Below are 19787 nucleotides of genomic sequence, written 5' to 3'. Positions count from 1 at the left end.
AATAATTAGTAATCGTCAGTTTTATTTTGTTTATGTGGGCAAAAAGCCAAAGTTGAGGTTTGTAGACTGAAATTTGCAGCGTTACTGCAATGTACCCGGCATAATTTTGAAACAACTAGCCGAATAAAGCAATCGCAAAGTACGGCTGTTTTTTTGGATTCCATGTAAATTTATTAATCTTTTCTGTTACGCAACTCCAACTCATTCGCCGGATCATTTCAGCGAAACTCTGACCTGACGCCGGCGTGGCACACTGTCCTAGAAAAGCGAAAGGCCTCCTTGTTAATTCTGCCCTGCGAAATGTTTTGCTGCTTGCATAAAAAACTCAACAGAACCTGCCTAATACGCCCTTCAATTTACGGCGGATTGCCAAGCTGATTTGTATGCGCAAACAATAAGACAAAGGCCGTGGTTCGGGGTAGCCATGACAAACCGGGCCCGACGAATTCATTACTACGCTCCAATCATTTTAAACTGCCCCGGGCCGGCTGCGCGCTTATACGGTAATGCCGGTGCAGTGGCACGCCGAGGATCCGTGCCACTGTACAGATACACAACAGCAGCTGCCCTGCACGGCATTCGAAGTTTTTTCCACAGAAATATCATACGCAACGTATGTAAACCGAGCCGTTTTCGAAACAACACGCCGAGTAAAGCAATCGCAAAGTACGGCTGTGTTTTCTGTACATATATATCGCTGCTGACAGAACGGTAGCGCGCTGGATTATTAACCACCGTCTTTGCATTTATATATACGATATTTAACTGCCGTTTTCTTATACATCGCTGCCTTATATACGCGTGGCTTTATGATTAATAAATCATCCAGTGTCCGCTATGCAGGATACGCATTATCCTTATCGCGCCACTCATCCCGATAAGCCGCCGCGCTTCCTCTACCTGCACACGCTGCCAGTGAAAAGCAAGCTGCTTCTGCACTTGTCTTGAAGTGTGCGCAGCCTTGCTTATGCAATATTTTATCATCTATAGCTGCAGCTGTTTTTGATCTATATATCTGTGATCCATAAATATATATACATTTTATCGGATATATATACAATCCCTGCGGAATTATATATATTTTTATTTGGTTGTTATTCTCGATCGGAATTATATATTATACGCGCATTGCTGCTCCCACTTATGCTACACCGCTTGTGCCCTCTCACCGTGTCAGACTAGATACTTAGCTGATAATGTCGACGTCGACGAGTCGGGAGAACATCCGTCTGTCGACGGTGTCGCCGGCGCGCGCCTCGGGGTCGATGGGGCGGGCCAGCACCTCCCACCTGGGGGTCAACGGGCCTCCTGTATCAGGCGCGGTGTCCAACCCGGCCTACGAGACGGCGGACCCCCTGGACGCCCTGGACCAGAAGCACCGCAAGCCCTCGGCGGTGTCCAGCTCGCAGCGCATCCACCGCGTCAGCTCGCTGGGTGCCCCCACCAGCCACCCTACCCAGCTCTACGGCGGCAGCATCAATGCCGCCTTCGAGACCGTGGACGATCTGGATGATCTCGACCGCAAGTACCGCAAGGCCAGTATGGCGCAGCGGGGCAGCGGTCACCTGCAGCCGGCGGTGGAGGACGCCAAGGACGACGAGCAGGAAGCCAAAGACAAGTAGGTCACTCTGGGAATTAACGGTTTAATTTAAGTTTAGCGGTAGCTAGAGAAAATGCAGCAGCCGTTCTGGGAACACTGAATACGCGTCCTAAGATCATTTTAAATATAGTGTCCAGCAGCGCATGCATATTTGCATGTAGAGGTGCTGGTTTTTGATGAAAAACAATATTTTAATTCTAAATTAAATTTTAATTTGGAATAAGAGAACTTCCGAATTAATTTTCATGGATCGTAAAATTCGGGACTTAACCGGTGAAACACAGTCTGTTAGTTTTCTCAACCAGCGTTTTAGTCTAGCTGTTGTTAAAGGAAACGCCACGGCTGCTTTGACTGTTGCGCACTTTTTTTTAATCCAAGGAAGATTGGAATATTGGTCGTTTCTTAATGTTTAAATTTTAACTTTCAGCGCTTGCAGCTATATAAGCATATAAAAACATAAATTCTAATAATTTAACGATAATAAATTCAGGTTAATTCAACAATAATTAAGAGCTAACTTGTATGTCTGTGCCGCGCCGCATAATAATCATATGCTCTGATATATCATAAATTATTTTTGATTTACATAGTTTTTATACAGTAGCACGATGCATTTTGGCTTGTGGAATGTGTTTGTTGTTAGCGCACGTGACCTATATATGCCTACAAAAACAGCAGTATACCGGTCATAATCAGACCGCCTCCTTATCCTTAGGTATTACTTCAAGAAGCGCTGTCCCACATCCACCAAAGTGCTGCTGACACTGGCCGTGCTCTTCTTCCTGTCGACGGAAGTGATGGTCTCCGTCTATCTGTGGGAAGTCTATCGAGGTACATAAGCCGTACATACATTAATATTGTACAGGCTTATCACACTGTCTTGATTAGCGGTAATCTTGCGCGCAATGTCGTAGGTTACAGCGAACAAAGTTTCCAATTTTAGCACATACGGTGGTAAACAAACAGTGTAATTAGTAATAGGATGTCGATGTTATCCAGTTAAATGTGCCGCTGACAATGTTATCGTTTCTCTATGTGTAGAACCGCCGCCGCAAGTCTGTCACTCGGAGCCGTGTATCGCTGCAGGTAAATAAGTGTCATTTGGGTTTTTTACCGTTTTACGCGCTTTGTGTTTTTTCTTACCGCAATTCCCACGATTGTTTACCGTGGAAACCTGACGTAATGCACATGCCGCACAGTGAATCACGCTTTTTCTTGCCACTTTCAGCGCAGACTAAATGTGCACCGGCATAATAAAGTAATGATGAAATAAAATACCGGCATAATAAAATAGAACAATAAAATAAATTTTAAAAAATTATACAAAAATATTATATAAAAAATAAAAAAAATAAAAAAATGACAAATAATATAAAATATAAATTGTTCTCTAAAATGGACTGTGCGAATAAAATAGTATTACTACAGTACAGATACAGTTCATGCCAGGATAGTTTTGCGGTGCTTGAAAATCAGTAAAATAAATCGAATAATTTTTGTAGGGAAATTGTTAACGGGTTCAATCAACTACAGCGTGGATCCGTGCGAGGATTTTTTCCGGCACGCCTGCGGTAATTTCCAGCTGAAGGAGGCCTTCGGCAACCGCTACCAGGACATGGAGGATCTCGTCAACGACGAGCTGGTGCTGCGCATGAACTGTATGCAATCCGCGGTCTTTTTGCATTTATTATTATTATCATTATTATTATTATTACTTCTGTAATTAACCGCGATTTTCGGCAGCCATCCTCACCGACCCGCGAATGCTGTCCAACACATCCGAGGTCCACAAACTCAAAGCGGCACAGTTCCATCAGCTGTGCATGGACTACAGTAAGTACCGTACGCAGCGATGCCGGTAATAATATTTTATAACAGTTTAAAACAAGATATATATTGTGATGATAATCAAGCAGCTATAACGGCAACCGGTAGCGTATAAAATCACTTTCCTCGACCGCGTATTGATGGCGAAATAATTAGCATTCACGGCCTTTCTTACGAGCAGAAAGGGCGGTATTGTGCGGCACAGTCGCACACCGCCGCGGGACACTAGCCGCGGCTGCAACATCCGGTTGCGCACACCATGCTTAAAGATGCTTTAATTCTGTCACGTGCAACACGCCACCGGCATCAACACGGCTTACATTTCATAACTGCATTTCCCCATAATCAACGGCTCGCTTTAATTTAATGGACCCCCCTGATTACGGGAATTTTGCATAATCAGCATTATTCATGGCCGAATAAATTAGTTTATTTATGCCGCGAAATGCATGAACGGTGTTGGTCGCGTTGCGAGTTCTTGATTGGATAATGTTAATTATTTGAATGTATAATTAACTACATAATCATAACCGTCGTTGTAACGTATCAGCCTGTGTTTTCGCCTGTGTTGCACAACTCATGGCGCATTAAAATTTAAAATCAATTACAAATTATCTTTAATTTTTTTTAAAGTAAATTTTTAAATTTTATTGTATAAGTAAAATCAGAATACGTATTTATGCAACGTTATATGTACATGCATAATTATAGAAAAAAAATAAAAATCATTGTAAATAATATCAATATAAAATAAAATAATCAAACCTAATATAAAATCTTATATACTGAAAATGTTTAACTGAAATCCTATTGAAATAAATTGGACAATAAAATAAGCAAAAATTCGCCTAATTGAGTAAAGTAGATTTATAAGAAATATTTAAATACTGGTATATAAAAAAACCTAGTGGCTGCATTACGGCATTTTGCAGACCACACGGACTTCCGGTTGCGTCTCGTGGAAGTGCTGCAGCGTCTGCAGTGGCCGCCTCTAATCGCCGCCAACGAGTCGGCCGACAACACCGACTACGATGAGTTCCTGCAGGAGCTGCACCAGCACGGCCTCAAGGGCTACTTCGAGGTGGAACGCCTCCCGGTGACGGCCGCCTCCTCCAACCAGCCGCTCTGGCTAATCCGCGAGGGTGACCTTCCCTTGCCGCGCCATTTCTACCGGGATGAGCGCAAAATGCAGGAGTACCAGACTTTCATTGGGACGATTATCCGGCTGGTTCTGACGCAAGCCGGCTTCACGCTGGACAAGAACCCCGTCGTCCCGGATTTTTGGAAGGAGGACGTGCAGAAGATTGTCCAGTTTGAGACCAATCTGACGCAGGTGAGTCACGGCCCACGACAGGTTATTTATTTTTTTTATCGGCTGAGTTAAACGTTCAACGCCGGCTGCCATACGCGAAGATAACCACACCTACAGATACTTATTTACCTGATTTCTGATTTACTATAAATAGTACAAATAATATTAATATTATTATTTAATATTTATTCATTTATTTAATAATATATTTACTTAATAATATATTTTATATTCATTTAATAATATTTAATATTTATATTATCTAATAAATTTAATCTGCGGAGTGAATATTTCTCCAGCAATGCGTCTGTTGACAGAAAAGCAGGCGCGTTTTCTTGTTAGTGAAGACGTGTAATGGATTTACACGAAATTAACGAACAGAGTAATCCCCAGTACCGCCCGCGCTAGGCGCCGGCTCCTTTGAATAAAAATATACTTTGTAGTATATGTTTGTTGTTCTACGATGTAGATCAGCCGGGAGCAGATGATCTACCGGCTGTCGGTGCGGGACTTCAACACGCAGTACCCGCACATTGCGCGCTACTACAACTTCTCCGACTACCTGCACGAACTGCAGGAGGCCGTCAACCTCAACCGCAGTCACCACCGCCACATCGACATCGACACCACCGTCACCAGCCTCCTCGAGCACGACATGATCGCCATGAAGAACCGCGACTACTTCCAAGGGCTAGACGAACTCCTCAAGCAGTCCGACGCCAGGTACACCAGAGTGACCTTTATTACCGCCAAAAAATTCATCTTTTTTCCTGTTTAGTAATAATTACATATAAAAAATATCTCTTTATGGTAATAAAGTGACCTTTACTATTGTCAAAAACTGCAGTACTCTATCCTGTGTGTAAGAAGTATAAAGAAAAGGTTGTGCGATTATAAAAAATTGACCTTTCATTTTCTCTATCCACCTGTATGGTCTTGAAAAGGCCCGACGCCGGGAACGATTGAGTGACCTTTATTCTTACAAAATATTAGGCATTTTTTTCATGTTAAGTATCTACAAAAAGCGTTTACGTATGATTTTAAAAAGTGACCTTTCTTTTTCTCTTTCCGCTGAGATATAAGAAAATATGTACGTGCTTTCTAACGCATACTGCGCAAACCAGCGCTTCTCAGTTCAACTTCAGCACCGGCAGTTGATGATCCTTGGACGTGTTCCTGTTTGACGCTGTTTGTTGATTTTATTTTAGTCAAGCTCTGAACCAACCGACTGGTTGATTTCAAATTTGTTTTCCCCCAACATTTGTAACAAGGTCTCGCTGTGTGTAGGGACCAAGCGGTGTACCTGGGCTGGAAGCTGCTGTACCAGTACCTGGCGTTTCTGGAGGAGGAGCCGGATCTGTGGGCGCCCATCCAGCGCTTCTGGAAGGTCTTCGGCGTGCAGTCGCTGGTGCGCTGGAAGAAGTGCACTGTTACCGCCTTCCGGGTGCTGCCGGACAGCGGTCTGCAGATCTACGCTGACCGCTTCTTCTCGCCGGATCACACTGCCAAGGTAAGCACAACGCTTTATTATGCTTTTAACATGGCGTTTGATACAGCTTTCTTACGCTGTCGCAGGCCGATTCACTACTGGACAAACTCACACAAACGGCCTCCGAGCTGGTCAACGTAAGTACACGATAATTACTTTACAACGCTGGAATGCTTCGTTTTTCACGCATACTGCGCGAGCAAGCGGGGTTCTGTTCGAACCCACTGCCGGCGATTGTTTTCTGCGCGTCCAGTCGCATCACCGTTTATGGGTGTTCTTAGCTAATTCTGAAACCGCGGACCGATAAGCCGGTTTGCACTTTACAGTCCTACACGTATAGCAATGTTAACTGCTAAGCTTATTCTACCAGTCATTATACTAGTGAAGATTAAACTCATCATAATTGTTTGGTTCATAATTTTGATTAAGCTCATCTTAACTGAAAATCGATCTATTTTAATTATGATCAGCATAATCGAAATTCAACAATTGTGGCACTTTTGATTATGCTGGAGCATAATTAAAATTTCGAATTTTAATTGAGCTGGAGCATAATTAAAATTGTCCAGTTTTAATTTTGCTCATCATAATTAAAATTCAGTTTTCTTTTGATCAACCAGATTTATATTATTCACACAAGTAATTTGATTTCTAATTTAGTTTAAGTATGATTTGAAATGACCAATTTTAATAATGCTCCGGCTCAGTTAAAAATTCGCAATTTTAGTTATGCTACAGCATAATCAAATTGCCATAATGTTAATTGAATTAATCATAATGTTTAATTCCCAGCATTTAAGAATTTAATTATTACTACATTATACAATATGCTTAGCACTTTATGACATTGCCGTATTGATGATAGACGCAAGGCTGGATTGACGAGGAAGACCAGCAGTATGCGACGACGAAATTCTCTAAATTAAAGCGGCAATTACCGTATTCCCGCGAACTGTACAACCGCACGCTGACGGGCCTCATGTACAACCCGGTACGTAGCATCAATACAGATATAAATAAATTAATTTCTTTATTTATATACATTTTATAAACGGCTCATGTATTTATTGAATTAAACTATAGATAGACATTTTTATTGAATTTGCCATTATACTCGTACATAGTTAATAGTGGGTGGCTAATTGCAGATCAAGATCGACACCGGCTCCTTCTTCAACACCCTGCGCAACTTCCAGAAGGCCCGCGAGTCCTTCTTCCTGCGCGGTGACCTCGGCTCCAACGCCACACGCTTCACCAATATGTTCCGCTTCGCCGGCGGTACCGACTACCATCTGTTGTCGCCGCAGAACAGTCTCATCGGTTAGGTCACTTGCCGAACTGTTCAGCATGACGTTTAAAAGACGCGCGCTGAGTTGCCGGGTGTTTCTTCTGTAATTAGGCGTTTTCCCCAAGAATCTGGCCTCACCGTTCTATGACTTCTCCTATCCGGGATTCGCACAGTATGCCACTCTGGGGTTCACATACGCGCGCCAACTGGCCCACGTTGTCGACTACGAATGTATGTTGTAAATATAAACAAATAAAATATTAATTGATTTCTTTTACAAAATGATTAATCGTTGATATTACTGTTAACGAAGTTTGTATCAAAAGTTATTATGATTACCGCCATATGTATTAATTCTTTTTTAAAAATTGTTTGGTAATTAAATGGCAAATATATAAAAAAATAAATTATCTAAAGAAATAAATTATATAAAAACTTGAAGCTATATAAAAAATGACTATATAAAGAATAAATTTTCTAAAAAATTGAAGCTAAAAACATTTTTTTCATAAAACTGGCAACCGTGTTATTAATTGATGATGTGCGTAATTGTGACCTTTAGGGTTTATGCTGAATAAGACCGGCATCGAGAGCTACCGGCCCAAGAACCGCACCCTGGACAATTATCGCGAACGGCAGGGCTATTTGCTGGAATTCTACCGGAATATCTCGCAGGAACTGGGCGATCCGAGTGACGACGATACGCTGTACGAGGATATCGCCGACCAGGCCGGATTGCGTATTGCCTACCGGGTCCGTATGAGCACCCAGCGTATAATTACACTGTGCATTAATTGTACTTGTACATACAGTATTCGTATTGTACCACCGATTAGCATTCGATTTACCACAATATTATTATTATTTTTATTTAACAGGCGTATCAGAAAACCATCAAAGATACCCATGACCAGTTATTTCCCGGGATACTCTACGGCGAACAGGGCCGCAGTTTCAACCAGATGTTCTTCTTATACTTCGCTCAGGTACGGCCATGGAACACACAGTCTTTTTCGAAATACAGTTAAATAAAAAAAATGTTTGCCTACAACTCAACGCTCGTATTGAATATACAAACTGCAGTCATATTACTGCAAATAATAATGCATTTTCGTTTATAACTTACATACTGCAATTTTTATAATGAATTGTTAAATTTAGTATAATTGTTAATATTAATTTTATGGCGACCATTCCGTACACAATCTTTCCATTATTCTTTCGCCATCTTTTACTCAGTACACAAGTTTTTTGCTTTTGCAGTACGGCCTTTCAGTCCGTGCACAACGTGTTCGGGCACTACCTTTCTTTCGGTAAACCACCTTTGACACTACCAATCCACGCCACGTTTCACTCGGTGTACTACTACTATACTTTCACATATACTTACAATATCTAAATTACATTACTTCAGAAAAGCAGAAATGTACAGATATACTTATCTGGAGTAATTTCTCTAAAGCTTTTGCACTGTATCAAGCTCGGAAAGCGAGGACTGTGATTGTAATTAGATATAATACAGAGTGGGTTCTAATCCTCAGTTTGCAATATTTCAAGGCGCGCAGTTTAAGACGTTCAGTCAGTTTAAAGAAGTTTTGATGCATACCAGAAAACGACCGTGACCTTCTTTGCCCTGCGAAGAAAAATCGGCACACGGACGCCTAGAATTGTTTACTAACGGAAATCGATTTTATAGCTGCCGATGTTGCTTTGAATTATATTTGTACAGCAGTACTAGCTGTTAACGAAAAAACGGCAGTTCCAGAAATAATTTAGAAAATAAAGGGTAGTGCACGCAGATAAAGCTAGTGCCGAATGATTGTGTACGGAGTCAAAGGTAGCGAAAGGTTGTGCACAGAGTGGCCACCTAGTTTTCTTCTGAGAATGAACGATGGCTGTTAACTAAACCGGCTATATTAAAATATCCGTAAAATAATATTTAAAATTATTGGTGAATTACGTACACGCGTGCCGCAATACATAAGCATGACAAAATAATTACTGATTATTCTGCTTAGGTTTTCTGCGAGAACCACACGCCGCTGCGCGTGAAGAACCCCGCGAAGGCGGGCTTCAGTGAGCCGCGCACCCGGCTGATGGCGATGGTGCGCAACTCGGAGGAGTTCGTCACGACGTTCCAGTGCGCGCCGGTGAAGGCCGTCACCGGCACCAACATCTACGACATCCCCAATCCGCCGCGCAAACTCAGGTACCAGAAGGACATCACGGCCAAGCGCATCGACGAGTGGTACCACTGGTTCGACCGCAAACCGGGCCTCCCCACCTGGAACAAGGCCAGCCCCACGTAGCCGCGCTACCACGGGCGGAACTGGATTTTGTGACTGCTACGGTGTGATACAGACGCAGCTGGACAATCTACTGTATAGTAATTATAGTGCAATTTAGCATCCATTACGTTTTCCGGCGTGTATGTGCGGGAAGCGCGGCCGGTCGTTGTATTAAGTTGTTAGCAATGTTTAACCGTGTTGGTTGTTTTTCTTGGTTGCGCTTCCTTATTTTACCGTGTGATAATATGTATTTTACAGCACAAGATACTGCGAACTAAAGAGCAAAACGTAAGCGCCGTTAAGGTTAAGTATTCGTTAACGGAAGCGTTGTTCTTGAAGTTGTAGTGCGTGTGCCGGTCGTGTCTATTCATTTTGTCCACCATTCATTTTGTCCACCCATCGTTTTGTCCACCCATCGTTTTGTCCACCATTCATTTTGTCCACCATTTATTTTGTCCACTATACAATTCATAGAGTACGGTATTTTTATTTTCTATAAGACAAAGCTAGTGTGAAATGAATTTAATAAACTGAGATGCGCGCAGCAATCTAAAACATAATACTTTGTATGAGATTGTATACACACGCAATTCGTATATCATTAGTATTCGTTACTGTGATTTCAGTTCGCATGCCATTGCTACAACAATAATATACGTTGCGGTTATTAAAATTTTGGCATATTTGCACGTAATACTGATAACGTACCCAGTACTGCGCAGCTGTTTATGCGTCTCGAAACTGAGCGGGTTAAGTAATAAGCAGACAGTAGACATTGAGGCAAGCAATACAGATGAGTTCGATTTATGCACATGATGTAGCGCGCATCTAATTCCTTGCATCTGCAAGTACGTATACTTCTATGTAAATCGAACTCCCTTGTCAGTTGAGTGTTAAGAATGATATTATTATCTGAAAGTCGAAGAATAAAAAATACATTGAGCACGATATCCTGCGCAATTAGATTGTGATTATTTATATATGATAATAATGGCTGAGGTGACGTTTTCTTTGACTAATCGGAAGGGAAGAGTGCTGAACTACAAAATTTGTCCACCACACGAGTGGTGGACAAAATGAGTGGTGGACAAAATGAGTGGTGGACAAAATGAATGGTGGACAAAATGAATGGTGGACAAAATGAATGGTGGACGAAATAATAGGAAGCCGTGCCGGTATATTCTGTTTTTATGTCCCACAAGCACTGTGCACTCGTTCGTTTCTCAATGGCTGCACAGGTACAAAGCATGTCATCGAGCGGAAGCTTATAAGAAATCAGTTTTAATTCTGACGCGCTGAGATATTGTACCAGTTTCCACTAAGTATACAAAGTACCAGAGATCTTTAGTGAATTTCACGTGCATTTTATCCTTGCACGAAAATCACTGGCTCCGTTCGTCGATCTGTTCGAATGCAGCGTTTTTGCCCTGAACAAAATAATACCATACCGAAATCTGGCGAACATGCACTTGCAATTTGCCACCGCGGTAACAATATACCGTTTTCGCTTAATCTACCACGACGCCATTATTTTTTCCTAGGCACACATTACAGTTACAGCACACTAGTCTCATAATAATTATCCTTCCCTAAGTGACCAAGAGTATAGCAGCCACTGAGCAGCATCTTCCTCGCTTGATTAACCGAAAATCCGACACTGTTAGTGTTACCAACATAGTGTCAACAGTATATAAAACGATCGGCGTGGAATACCGACAGCGCCGAGCGGCTTTATTCGCGCGCCTTCTTTAACTGATCAGTCAACTGTCGTCCTCGCAGGAAAATGCAGTGCCATGCACTTCTTGTTGTCGTGTCCTTTTGCCTGTGGGTTTCCCTGAGCGACGCTGGCCGGCTGCCGCCCGGTGTGACAGGTACCTGCAGACCCCTCAGTTACAATACTAATAATAATCGTCAAAATTTGCTGTGGTTTTCTTCGTAGCGTATTATGAAAATTTGTATCGCCTCATTGATAAGTGCCATTCACTAAACACTGTGTGTTGCAGAGCAGCAGTTGATGGCCTGTGAAAAGGTCAAGAATCTCTTCCCGCCCTGCGCCCGCTTCCGTAAGTACAGCGTGATGACTTAGCTCGTAAAGTGAATAACGTCAGGTCCGTTACTCGTATAATCCTTTATAACTGCAGTGCAGTGCAACATGAACGCGGTGTCGGAGGAGCAGCGCATGCGGCGTAAGAACCACCTACGCCACTGCTTCCGCTCGGTGTCGCCGGCCTGCAAGAACATCATGAACGCCATGCGCGACAGCCCCGAGATGCAGATGTGCAATCCGCCCCGCCAGCGCCGCCCCGCCGCCGACCGCAACCAGGCGCCGCTACCGGTCGCGCCGGTGACACTACCTCCCAGTATTAACACCACGCAAGGCAGTGCCTCCACAACCGCAGCGGATTCACAGGATGACGAATAATCCAGCTACTATAGGATAGCTGCATTCTCGTTCAGCTCAGAACACGCACTACTCTGTGTACACTGTACAGTAGCAACTCTTTACGCTGACAGATGAAATGGTAATAATTCGCAAATTACGTTAATACTTTATACATTTTGTGCAAGAATAATATACCTGTGCCGGTTAAGAGTTGCCGGCATACAGACGCCGATACGAGTATTTTGTACAAGTACACAGACGCTTCGCATAGCGTATGATGTTATCAAAAGTCAGCACGTATGGCGTACGATGTTATGTTGTTATCAAACCCGTCATGGGAACCGGAGCATTAAGCAGCGATTATGATGCCGGTCGGGTGTGCTTAGAAAAACTTGTCACAATATTTCCGCGACTTACGATCCTGAGCAGCAGACTAGCCATGCTGCTATCACGTACGGTGATAGCATCTTCTCTTTCCTTTTAAAAGTTAATTTCTCCCAACTTTCTGCGATTACGTGTACACTGTACGCTGTGCCGTCACCGTACGGGCATTTCCCTGATTTCGTTGCAATTGACAGCACCCCATACAAACCGCTGTTCAGTGAGATTTAGCAGCACATTAATTTGTATAGGAATCCAGTGTCAACAGGCATTGTACCTGGGTAATTCGTATACTGAAGGGTCAGCGACTAGAGAGAGGAGACGGCAGCGATTCTCTGCTTCCTGTTGACCCTTTGACAGTGTCAGCCTGACCCGGATCCGATCCGACATCCATTCTTGACCGTTCTCTACTGCGCAGTGTGTAGTCTGCACAGTACATGACCATCATATTGGGCATTGTGTCTACCTTCTTCGTCTGGCCCGGCACTCCGTCCGGCACTCACACCGCAGTGTGATATGCCAGTGTGCACTTCTGGATTCGTCATTAGCGATTGCCGATTTACTTATCGGTGCCCGTTCTACGCCGTCTTTGCTCAACGACTGACAGTCATCCAGGAATTCTTGTTATTGTTGATCTGATTCCCCTGCTAGCGCTGGATGTGGCAGCCGTTAACGGCGCCTGATACTGTTGTTGCCTTGTTGGCATCCGAGTTTTGGTAATATACTTCATTGTCACGTTTGCCGTATACAGACTCGCCGCCGCCTCTTATATTGTCACAGTTATTTGGCCATCGTTTTCAAATTGCAAGCTAATTTTGGGTAAGTAGCGCAGCAGTTCGCATCACATCGCTCTTCGTCTATGGCCACCCAAACTATTTGCAAGGATTTAAAAATAATAATTCTTCTCTGCAGTGATTAGTATTGAACCGCTCTGCCTATATTGTACGATGACCTGTAAGAAAATCTGATTATGTTGTAACGACATATTACCGAATACCATGCATGTATGGCTCATCATATTGTACCAATAATAAACAGCAGTATGCTGGGTCGTCGCTGTACTTTCACCGGCCCCATAATTACGTATCAGTGCTTGGCTCAGTGATCACTTAATTAACATTTCTTTATTCTATCTTACCTTGACTATTGGGTTTACACTCACGGGTAAATACCATTAATGCATTAAAGTTTTTACAAGGAGAATTCCAGTTAGCAGTTATAGAGTTACAAAAAACGGCATTTAATTTTAATTTAATTTAATTTAATTGCAATCAGAGCAGGTAGCCCATTTCCGGCTAGGTTGACAGTCTAGCATGGGATTTTAAACCTGGCTGAATGTCTTGCATGTCTTGTATTAACTGTATATTCCATCTACGCAAAGAGAGAGAAGGGCGAAATCGTTCATGCACCGGCTCTGACGGATGTTGTTTGCTTTGCAGGTGTGCGCTTCTCGTACCAGTCAACGGCGTCGTTGCAAGGATGACGGACAGCGACGACGACTTCCTTAATCGAAGTATGTGCTGAACTTCACAGAAATTTTGTGCAAGAATTTAATTGAACTACGAATGGAAGCAGTTAAATATTTCTACGCTACTTGTGCTTCCCAGTCACTTTATTTTGCAACATCAGTAACTAACATCTTGTAACTATACTAACATTTCATATACGATGTTATAAAATAACTTACACAATTAATAGAAAATTACTCATTTATTAAAATATTCCAATAAAATTTATATCATTTGTATTTGTGGGCACTGGGCACCAATTTTGACACCATTTTTGTGATGCAGTCGGACTCGGGAGTGGCAAAAAGTCCTCCGACGCCTCGGAGAAGCCCTCGCCGACCTCCTCCCACTCCACCAACCCCTCCCCTTCCGCCGCCCCGCCCCCCACCAAGGCCAAACCCACCGGCAAGGGCACCGTGGCCCTCAAACGCGTCGGCGTCACCTCGCCGCCCATCAAACAGGAGCCCCCCGCCCCCAGCGACGCCTCCGACTCCGACTGCGAGGTGTACGAAGTGGAGGCCCTCCTGGACCGGCGGCAGGTGGGCCAGCGCGTCTGCTACCTGGTCAAATGGAAGGGCTGGGACGCCAAGTTCAACAGCTGGGAGCCGGAGGACTTCCTCAACTGCCCGGACCTCATGCGCGACTTCCAGGCGCGTCCTCCAGGCCGCGCGGCCTCCTCAGCGGACACCCGTGGCTCCAGCCCCATCCCCGACGGGCAGTGGGAGGTGGAGGCGGTCCTCAATAAGCGGACGGTGGGGGCGCGCGGGAAGAGCCGCGCCGGCAAGTACAATCAGTACTACGTCAAGTGGAAGAACTGGTCGGAGGACTACAACGAGTGGGTCAACGAGGCTGACCTCTTCTGCTTCGATTTGCTGGAGGAGTACCACCGGAAACACCCCAGTCCGCCGGCCAGCACCGCCAAGAAACCCGCCGCGACGGCGCGCATGTCCGTGCGGACCCCGCGCCCGGCGAAGCCCTCCCCGACGGACAGCACCGCCCCCGGGGCGCGGGCGGCCGGCGCGTACGCCCTGCGCAACACGGCGCGTCCGGATTACACCGGCAGGGTGCCGCGCAGCAGCGTGATGCCGCCGCCGCCGCCCCCGAAATCGTTGTCGACGGGAAAGGTCACCAAGCGGGAGGCCTCGGGAGTGCCGGCGCGACGGGCGGCGTCGCAGTATCCCCCGAAGAAGGTCAAGGAGGAGCCGCTGACGCCGGTGGAGAAGGGGATGCGGGCGTGGCAGGACGCGCGGGTCAGCCGGGAAGAAGAGCGGGCGCGCCGAAAGCGGGAGGAGGAACGCCGGAGGATCGTCACGCGGGAGTCGCGGTTGTTGACGATGGCGGAGCGCAAGGAGATCGAGAAGAAGATGCGCGCGGAGGAAGGGGAACAGCGCCGGGAACGGGAGAGGGCGGCGGCGGCGGCGGCGGACAACCGCGGTCAAGGTAGAGCCAACGCGTATATATAACGCTTCGGCAAAATAGTCTCGGCCTATTAATTTTCAACCCAGAGAGAATAACTGCGGCAAATTAACGTTTACCAAAGTTTGAATTAAATATTATTATGCCGCTGAATCCCTCAATTCTCCCGGCGATGGCGCGGACCGGAAGCGCAACGCGGAGAAAAAGGAATTTTTTCGAACTCGTGTTTTGAAAATAAAATTAAAATAATTATAAACTATAAATATAAAGGTTATAACCCATAAATATAATTATAACCCATGAACCCATAAATATAAATAAACCAGTAAAAATAATTATAACCTATAAATATAAACCCATTACCGCATTTTATATCATCGAGAAAGTGGTAACTAATGAATTAATTTATTGTTGCTCGTTACACTGTGGGTAATATAAAACAGAACCGCTCAAACTATAACTTAGCAGTCACTGGTAAGAACCGTCGGGTTTCTTCAGACTCGCAGCCACCTCACTACAATATCTCCTATGTTTCTCAGTATGCTGTCTGCTGCTTTTCATTGCAACCAACGATAATAAAAAGTTGAGTTTAATTTTTTACTATAGTTATTTTTACTTGATGTATGTTTCTGCAATTGTTTTATTTTTTAAAATCTTGCTATATTTTATTTAAGTACGACGACTAATACCGGCGTTCGGAGTTTGGCACTGGCCTGAACCAATTAAAAATATTATCGCCATTTCGTATGTCTTAATAAGATTCCCAATGGCAAACCGTAATTTTACGAATTGTTAAAATTTTGTTGTTGTCGTTATAAGGCGGTACAATAAATTTTGATAGGAATACATAAAAATACGCTGATTACAGGTGCGGATGTGAGGGACGGGTTGACGCGCGTGCTGTACATCCGCAACAACTACGTCTGGAAGACGGCCTACCACATCACGCCCGAGGACAAGGCCACCATCGTCCAGAACCCCTTCAGCGAGGAGGGCGTGTCGGTGCTGGGCGTGCTGCACCAGCCGGAGGAGGTCTTCGTCCTGGTGCGCCAGCGCCCGGTGGAGGACTTGTTTCTGGCGCTGCCGCTGTCCACCATCCAGGACCACTTCCCCGCCACCTACATTATGTTCCGCGACGACATCCAGGAGCGTATTCAGCAGCGCCAGGGCCAGCGACAACGCGAACCGGGCACCAATGCGGACCGCCCACGGGACGCCGACGAAGGCCGGGAGCGACGCGATGGCGACGGAGGGAAGCGCTCCAAACGCCGCGATCCCTCGGACTCCTCGGAGGAACGGGAGAGGGACCGCCGACGACCCAAGCGGCGCTCGGAGGAACGCGACGATGACCGGCAGAAAGTGCAGCGCTGCGAGAAAGATCACGGACATGGCGATGCTCGACGGGAAAAGCACAAAGCCGAGCATCCTGAAAAAAAAGGTCACGGACGGGATGGAGATCGCCGGGAACAACAGAAGGCCGAGCATCCTGAGAAAGGTCACGGACGTGACGTGGACCGGCAGCGACCGAAACGCCATGAACGCTCGGAGGAACGCGACAGCGACCGGCGCGATCAGAAGCGACCTGAGCGCGCTGAGAAAGGTCATGGGCGGGACGGTGACCGGCAGGGGCCTAAACGCCAGGTACGTCTAATTCGCTTCCTATAATTATTGTGTAATTACACATTTTTGTGCAGTTAAAGCAGACGAGCATCTGCTAAACGCACAGATCCTAAACGCACATAACGTTATTGTCTTGTATTTACATTTAGGTTTACCGCGGTCGTCATTCGCAGGAGAAAAGTCGTCGCTCATCGAAGGAACGCCGGGACAAAACTGGTATGGCTTGACGTGTACTACTATAGCAATTGAGATTGTTAAGTACAGTATATAGCTGATCGGTACTTTAATAGGCAATAGCCGTCAAAGTAACAAGAAGTGCAAGCGCAGGCACACTACGTTACTGTTAAAATTTTAAACATTGAAAAAACAACCAAAATCTCTATCCACCCGTGGGTTAAATGGTAGCGTACTTAACACAGCCGTAGCGTTTCCCTTAATAACAGCCAAACTGATCGGTATGCTTAGCCCAATGCGAGTTTTACGAGATCTTTATAACACTAAGTGTGGTGGTTGCAGGAAGTGGCGGAGTGGTGGTGCCCAGTATGGTCCTCACCTTCTCGGACGACGAGCCCGACGGGGCCAGTCCGTAACTTTTTAATGGATCACCCTTCACCGATATGCCGGCATTTGCATGTGGAATTACGCACTGACACGTTTTTAGCGTGACGGACATATGCTTTTTCATGGCGCTAACAACGACAGCGTTGACATGTTCAGTTTTTGAATAATCCTTGAGATAAGCTGCATCAATTACACGGTATTATGCCATGTTCAGCGTGATTTTTGAGTTCCGTGCAAACGTAATTTTTGTCTCTTCCGGAGAGCGTTCGTTTCGTCTAACATGTTGACGATGGTATGGAAGCGGATTGTATGATTATATTCTGGAATAACGGTAAAAGAAATGAACTGAGTATTGGGAATAAAAATTTCTACTTTTCTGGTACATATTCCGGTGTTCGATATCTCCCTTTTAATCATCTCCTGTCTTCACACCACATCTTCCAATATGATACTACATCATTATATGTGCATTGCGTATAGGTACATATATTTGCACTCCAGGAAGACGTATAAATTCGCAGTTATCAGGCATCAGAAATCGACGTTGACATATTTATATAGCACTTTCAAACTGTGCATTGGATTAGAAAGTCGTGACGCCCGGTCGCGGCTGGTAGGCCCCCGGCATGGATCCGCCGCGCGACGAGCCCCGGGAGAACTCGGAGCCCCAGGACACGGTCCGCTCCCGCGGGTCCTCCCGCGCGAACCCCTTATTATCCCATCCCGCCGGCGTCACCGTCGGCGCGTACGTCAAGACGACCCGCAAGGGCGGCAGCGGACAGCGCCGCACCGTGATCCCACTCAGCACCAGGACCCCCAGCGCCAGCCCTCCCAGCGCGGCATGCACCAGCAGCGCCCCGAGGGCGGCGGTCTCCGGGGGGGCTTCGGGGGGGCTGGACACCGGAGTGCCGGTGGTGGTCGGTGGGGAGTCCTTGGTGTAGGTGGAAAGCGGGATGAGGAGGTAGGCGGAAGTGGCCAGGAGGAGCACCGAGGTCAGCAGGTTGGCGAGAAGGAGGGACTGCAGCCAGCGGACGTGGACGCGCGGGAGGGCGGTGTAGGGCGAGTGGGAGAGGTGGCGGCTAGTCTTCAGCAGGAGGAAGGCGCTGCTGGTGTAGGATAGCCCGGCGATCAGGCCCAGGGAGAGCAGCGGCAGGAAGAGGTGGCCGTCGCCGTATACGTCGCGGTAGAGGATCGCGCACACGTACACTAGCAAGCATCCCGAATTTTATTTATTTACCGCGCAGCGGATATACGAGTAACTAGAGTAACTCGTATATTCAAGTAACTACGGGTAGAGGTTCTGGTCAAATCGAAGCCATAGCTACTCGTATGCACATATATTATTCGCATAACAATTACGCCATATTTAGTATTTACCCTGTTAAGCGCACATATTATTAAGCTATTCATAAGAATTTTATGTACAGATATGAAGATCAAAAACATGAAATGCTGGCTGACAAGATCCTTAAATTAATTATCTATTATGATTACATGTATAAATTTACAAAACACAAAAAATTATATTTACTCCAAATTTATAAAATTAATTTGCTGATTTACACTATACTAACGTGGGTATTTAATTTATTTCAACATGAATAAATCTTTAGCATATATGTACGAGTGTGCAGAAATATTACTTATACAAAGAAAACCCATCAGAAAACTTCAGAAATATCGAGAAAACAAGCAGCTTACCGGCAATTTGCAGGGAAGAGGCCAGCGCGCCGGCCACGGCGTGCAGGATACCGGCGCGGAAAAATCCGCTGTGAGAGAACGGTGTTGTGAAGGGAATACGGGATAAAATCATGACTGCGCCGCTCCGCCGCCTGGCGACATGCTGCTGGATTACACTATATCAACATACGATGTTTGGGTTTTCCAAACATCCCTCCCGCCGCTTATACAATTTACACAGGTTACTTGCAAACCACGCGGTGGGCAAAATGAGCGCGGAGCCGGGTTTAATGCCGGCTTTATCGCCTGGCTAAGGCGGTGTGCGTGAAATTTATGGGCGATTGTACAAATAAAATAATATTATACGCGTATAATATGTACACGCATCCACATAAGTCATAAGCATCGATACATTGGAGAATACGGCATTTAAT

At 45.4% G+C, this 19787-nt stretch overlaps 4 protein-coding genes across 4 annotated transcripts; 3 read left to right on the top strand and 1 right to left on the bottom strand.

Annotated features, from left to right (window-relative positions):
- Positions 1–554: 554 nt before the first annotated feature.
- On the top strand, positions 555–10106 carry LOC129590900 (endothelin-converting enzyme 1-like). The gene is made up of 15 exons (XM_055486343.1): positions 555–1618; positions 2316–2431; positions 2642–2686; positions 3103–3258; positions 3344–3433; positions 4360–4760; positions 5209–5462; positions 6027–6249; positions 6315–6365; positions 7094–7219; positions 7377–7548; positions 7628–7747; positions 8079–8269; positions 8395–8502; positions 9535–10106. The coding sequence occupies exons 1-15, from the start codon at positions 1197–1199 to the stop codon at positions 9823–9825; spliced, it is 2766 nt and encodes a 921-aa protein (XP_055342318.1). The 5' UTR covers positions 555–1196; the 3' UTR covers positions 9826–10106.
- Positions 10107–11264: 1158 nt separating this feature from the next.
- LOC129590994 (uncharacterized) lies at positions 11265–12485 on the top strand. The gene is made up of 3 exons (XM_055486468.1): positions 11265–11675; positions 11808–11867; positions 11946–12485. Exons 1-3 carry the CDS (start codon positions 11588–11590, stop codon positions 12224–12226), a joined length of 429 nt encoding a protein of 142 aa, XP_055342443.1. The 5' UTR covers positions 11265–11587; the 3' UTR covers positions 12227–12485.
- A 2064-nt stretch (positions 12486–14549) lies between these two features.
- LOC129590914 (zinc finger CCCH domain-containing protein 13-like) lies at positions 14550–17973 on the top strand (the record flags this gene model as incomplete). Its single annotated transcript, XM_055486360.1, has 4 exons — positions 14550–15516; positions 16361–17133; positions 17262–17328; positions 17629–17973. Coding segments are annotated over 4 exons (1881 nt in total), but the record flags the coding sequence as incomplete, so codon positions are not given.
- A 108-nt stretch (positions 17974–18081) lies between these two features.
- On the bottom strand, positions 18082–19606 carry LOC129590987 (uncharacterized). The gene is made up of 2 exons (XM_055486459.1): positions 19375–19606; positions 18082–18879 (listed from the first exon to the last, which is right to left on the bottom strand). Exons 1-2 carry the CDS (start codon positions 19484–19486, stop codon positions 18257–18259), a joined length of 735 nt encoding a protein of 244 aa, XP_055342434.1. The 5' UTR covers positions 19487–19606; the 3' UTR covers positions 18082–18256.
- Between the last annotated feature and the right edge of the window lie 181 nt (positions 19607–19787).

Source organism: Paramacrobiotus metropolitanus, unplaced genomic scaffold (genome assembly GCF_019649055.1).
Source record: "Paramacrobiotus metropolitanus isolate TYO unplaced genomic scaffold, Prichtersi_v1.0 Parri_scaffold0000043, whole genome shotgun sequence".
Taxonomy (NCBI): Eukaryota; Metazoa; Tardigrada; class Eutardigrada; order Parachela; family Macrobiotidae; genus Paramacrobiotus; species Paramacrobiotus metropolitanus.
The sequence above is the reverse complement of the archived record's forward strand: the minus strand, read 5'-3'. Positions and strand labels throughout refer to the sequence as shown.

Bases quoted from the DNA above. Each gene is read 5' to 3' on its own strand.
- LOC129590900 (XM_055486343.1), top strand. From the start codon at position 1,197: ATGTCGACGTCGACGAGTCGGGAGAACATCCGTCTGTCGACGGTGTCG. The intron at 3,259-3,343 runs GTATGCAATCCG...GATTTTCGGCAG, and splicing joins GCTGGTGCTGCGCATGAACT to CCATCCTCACCGACCCGCGA. The intron at 3,434-4,359 runs GTAAGTACCGTA...GGCATTTTGCAG, and splicing joins TCAGCTGTGCATGGACTACA to ACCACACGGACTTCCGGTTG.
- LOC129590994 (XM_055486468.1), top strand. From the start codon at position 11,588: ATGCAGTGCCATGCACTTCTTGTTGTCGTGTCCTTTTGCCTGTGGGTT. The intron at 11,676-11,807 runs GTACCTGCAGAC...TGTGTGTTGCAG, and splicing joins GCTGCCGCCCGGTGTGACAG to AGCAGCAGTTGATGGCCTGT. The intron at 11,868-11,945 runs GTAAGTACAGCG...TTATAACTGCAG, and splicing joins CCCGCCCTGCGCCCGCTTCC to TGCAGTGCAACATGAACGCG.
- LOC129590987 (XM_055486459.1), bottom strand. From the start codon at position 19,486: ATGATTTTATCCCGTATTCCCTTCACAACACCGTTCTCTCACAGCGGA. The intron at 18,880-19,374 runs GTAAGCTGCTTG...GATGCTTGCTAG, and splicing joins CTCTTCCCTGCAAATTGCCG to TGTACGTGTGCGCGATCCTC.